At 41.8% G+C, this 3,898-nt stretch overlaps 1 protein-coding gene across 1 annotated transcript; it reads left to right on the plus strand.

Moving 5' to 3' along the window:
* The first annotated feature begins 253 nt into the window (after positions 1-253).
* On the plus strand, positions 254-3,524 carry LOC112294065 (calcineurin B-like protein 1). The gene is given in 9 exon segments (XM_090243818.1): positions 254-398; positions 709-876; positions 1,163-1,247; positions 1,655-1,772; positions 2,095-2,203; positions 2,350-2,402; positions 2,561-2,641; positions 2,766-2,878; positions 3,064-3,524. Coding segments are annotated over 8 exon segments (702 nt in total). The 5' UTR covers positions 254-398; positions 709-797; the 3' UTR covers positions 3,128-3,524.
* Positions 3,525-3,898: the final 374 nt, after the last annotated feature.

Consider the following 3,898-nt stretch of genomic DNA (forward strand, 5'->3'; position numbering starts at 1 on the left):
GTTTGTTAAATTGCAGTTTTCCCAGATCCTGTGCGTTGTTCAGTCCATGGGGTGTCGCCCCCTCGGATTAGTTTCGGAGGATCATTCCTTTTGGTACAAGCTCGCTGCTCTGTGTTGTGGAATTTAAACCGCTTAACTGGATGATGTGGATGGGTGTGGTGGTGCACAACAGGGCAGAAAAAGCGGTGGAAGCAAGAGGGAGGGAGGGAGGGAGGGAGGGAGGGAGGGAGATGGAGTGCCTGATTGCTGTGGAAAGGGTGAGTGTTGGTAGTGGTGATGATCTGAAGTGGAAAATTTCATGGTTGTGAGGTGTTTTAGAGGAGACGAGGTTGTGAGTGTTGTTGGGATTCGGCAACGGCAGTGTGAAGTGGCGGTGTTGAAGTTGTAGAGGTCTGGAGGTGAGCGACCCGTTGGGAAATATATCTGGTTCTGTTTTCTGTATCGAAGTGTTGGTTTGGTTCTGGTATTTTGAGTCATTTTGTTAGAGATTTGAGAGGCGTGGGCTCTTGGATCGGAAACATTAGTGGGAAGAGCGAGTTAATGCACTTGGCTGTGGCGCGTTTGATGGACTCTGTGTTCAGAGGTTAATAGGATTGTCAAGCATTTTCAGACTCTTGAATGAGCAGAGGATCACGGGTCGGATTTTTGCAGTTGTTGGTTGTTAAGGTTCTCATGTCTGACAGGTGTGAATTCTCTACCTTGACGCAGTAGACTTCTTCACTCTCTAGCTGGAACGGTCCGAGTGGTGAGCGATTTGGTGCAGTGGCGGAGTCGGATCACCTTTGCAAGCTACCGTTATGGGCTGTCTTCACTCCAAGCACCATAAACTGCCTCCGGGTTACGAAAATCCTCAAATTCTCGCTAGCGAAACTGCTTGTGAGCCTGCCCTCCCCTTTATCCTCTCATTTCGTCGCGACAGTTGTATGGAATATGGAGTGCTACCAATCCTCGGGGATCCCGTCAGTTGACGTAGGGGATAAGTTTTTGCTGAATTCTGCACAAAGATCTATTGGGACTGGACAGAATGGTATCCCTAGAATACTCAACCCATCGCCCGAATGTGAAGTCAAGCATGATGATAACCAGGAATAATCGTTGTTTAAATTGGAAGGCTACTACTGTTGGAATAATACAATGGTATGTGTGTGTGTGTGTGAGACAGTTAATGTGAGCGAAGTAGAGGCGTTGTAAGAACTCTTCAAGAAAATAAGCAGTTCAGTCACTGACGACGGTCTTATTCACAAGTTTTTAGTTCCGAAACTCCTCTTCCAAACCCACGCTCTACTTGGCTTTGATTTGATGGTTGTATCCCTCTGTCGCAATCCTCGTCGTCGAGATTGGACAACCGCAACATGAAGCCACTGGAACAGAATTAGGAATTCAGAAACTTTGATGCTCATTCAGTGAACTGCTTCTAAAGGAAAATATATTATGATCAAGAGTGTGGGTAAGTCATGTTCGTACCTTGGAACTGTGGATGCAGCTGCATGACCCACCATTACTCAGTATAGCAGTCTCCTTTACCACAATTAATGTGCCATTAGAGGTTGCAAATCTTTTGCAGGTTTCGTGCAGCCACGAGTATCGAAATTGTCACATGTTTTGCTTATTCGTTCTTTAGTGAAGAGACCTAATTGGGATACTATTTGGATTGAACCAATCGGTTGGATTGTGTTTTGACTTCTTGTCTTGGTCTTCCTGATTTTGATCAGGCAGAATGTCAGCTTGCACTCTTCAAAAACCGCAAGAAAGAGAATCTTTTTGCTGACAGGGTAATCATCTAGTCTTTTGTATTTGGTGCTCTGATGCAGATGGTATTGATCTGGCCTAAAGCAAGTTCATTGTTCGGATTTTCTGTAATACACTAGGTTATGTTGGAAGGATCAAATTACCAAGTGCAAACTTCGAATGCACTACAAGAAACTTTCGCTTTAGATCGTCACTTCGAAGCTCTAAGTCCTATTTCATCCTTTTGGTTCCGACTAATTTCGATGCGTAGTTTATTTAGAAGACGAATTAGTAGTTATACTTGTTCGATCCTGTCTTATTTTTAGCCTTAACTGTGTTTTTTTGGTTGCATCTCTTAAATGTCAGGTTTTTGATTTGTTCGACTTGAAGCAAAACGGAGTAATTGAATTTGGTGAATTCGTACGCTCTCTCAGTGTTTTTCATCCCAATGCATCTCTTGAAGAGAAAATCAATTGTAAGCCTCCAAATTTTTAACAGTTCTGAACTAACTCGGAATTGCGGGTTCAGCTTAGTGTTTTTTACAGTTCCGATGGCGTCCTATTGTAATCCTTAGATAGATCTCTGAACTTTACAAGGTTAACTCCTTTGGTAATATTGCAGTTTCTTTTCAACTCTACGATTTGCGGAAAACGGGCTACATTGAGCGTGACGAGGTATCTTATTTGATGTTTGCTTGGATCTTTCCTGCATACTTATTCCTCCAGGGCAAACAGTTTTAAGTAAATTTGCAGCTCACTTTTGTTGAGGGCTTATATTAGGAAGAATCTGTAGATATGTCTCTGAAGTTTGACAAAGGTCTTTGGTTTGGCAGGTGAAGGAAATGGTGATAGCACTGCTGTCGGAGTCCGATATGAAATTATCTGACGATATAATCGAGACCATTCTGGACAAAGTGAGGGGCTCATTGACTTGTGCATTTATCGTGCATATCAGGAAGCTGCTGAAGGATTTTGGAATATAGAAGTATCTCACTAGTTCCATTCTAAAGCTGAAATTTTCATCTCTTGTTTTGGCAGATTTTTAAGGAGGCTGAAACTAAGCAGGATGAACGGATCGATAAGGGCGAGTGGAACAGCCTTGTTGTGCGACATCCCTCTCTTATGAAAAATATGACGCTGCCTTATCTTAGGTAATCCACCTTACCCAATCCTGAGTTCTGAATTTGTAAGAGTTGTTTGTAAAATGTTGGTTTGTGAGTGGTGTATACCGTGCCCAGTCTTTTCATGTACCAAAGTAAGCTATGAGCTGCATCAGGTTGCTCTTTGTTGGAACTCATCTTGGATGCACTGACACTTTTTTTGTTTTGTTTGGCAGGGACATCACCACCACTTTCCCAAGCTTTGTATTCCACTCAGAAGTGGAGGACGCAAGTTCATAATATTGTTGTATTTGGGAATTTAAGATGGAGAAAGTCAGCAGTGGATCGTCTTTGGATCTTTAAGCTTGAAATGCTAGTTCATAGAGCAGACTTGACCACCGCTAATAGAGCGTTGGCTAATCTGATTATACAGTTGGATTCTGATGGTGAGGGCTTTCAGAGCATTTTTCTTTCAAGGCTCTCAGATCTCACAAGTGGAAATAATAAATTATCAGGTGTAATCTTAGTGAGATCCTTGTTTAAAAGATCAATATCAAGTAACTCGGAAACGCTTAAGACATTGTACAGGTAGTGAGAATTACTTGTATCGGACAATTTATGAAGGTTTGTAACATAGATCAAACATTCAATGTTTTATTCATGCTTAGAAATCGATGACATTACTGTTGCACCATAATTGCATTTTACAACAAAGTATTTTTTCCCATGTTCACTATAACTTTGAATGTGATTGGTTTTATTTTCTCTTAGAAAACCGCAGTCATGTACTACAGGTCTGCGAGATGCTTCAATCCTGCTTGGCTTGAAGTCATTCATCGTCAGTGAATACTTTGACTCTTTCTTTAAAGTGCCTCTTCAGTAAATCCGAGTCCCTTCTAAAATTCATCATCAGTATTTCCATGTCAAAATTAGTGTCATCAGCAACCTTGATGTGGTTGCAGCAATTCAGTTCTAGTCTATGCGTCAGTATTAGGATTCTAACGTAGCAACTTTTATGCTTTCACGAAAACGAGTGATTACCGACTTCACCCACCCCGAAAACGGAAAATT

The sequence above is a fragment of the Physcomitrium patens genome, chromosome 17 (genome assembly GCF_059467195.1).
Source record: "Physcomitrium patens ecotype Gransden chromosome 17, ASM5946719v1, whole genome shotgun sequence".
Lineage (NCBI taxonomy): Eukaryota > Viridiplantae > Streptophyta > Bryopsida > Funariales > Funariaceae > Physcomitrium > Physcomitrium patens.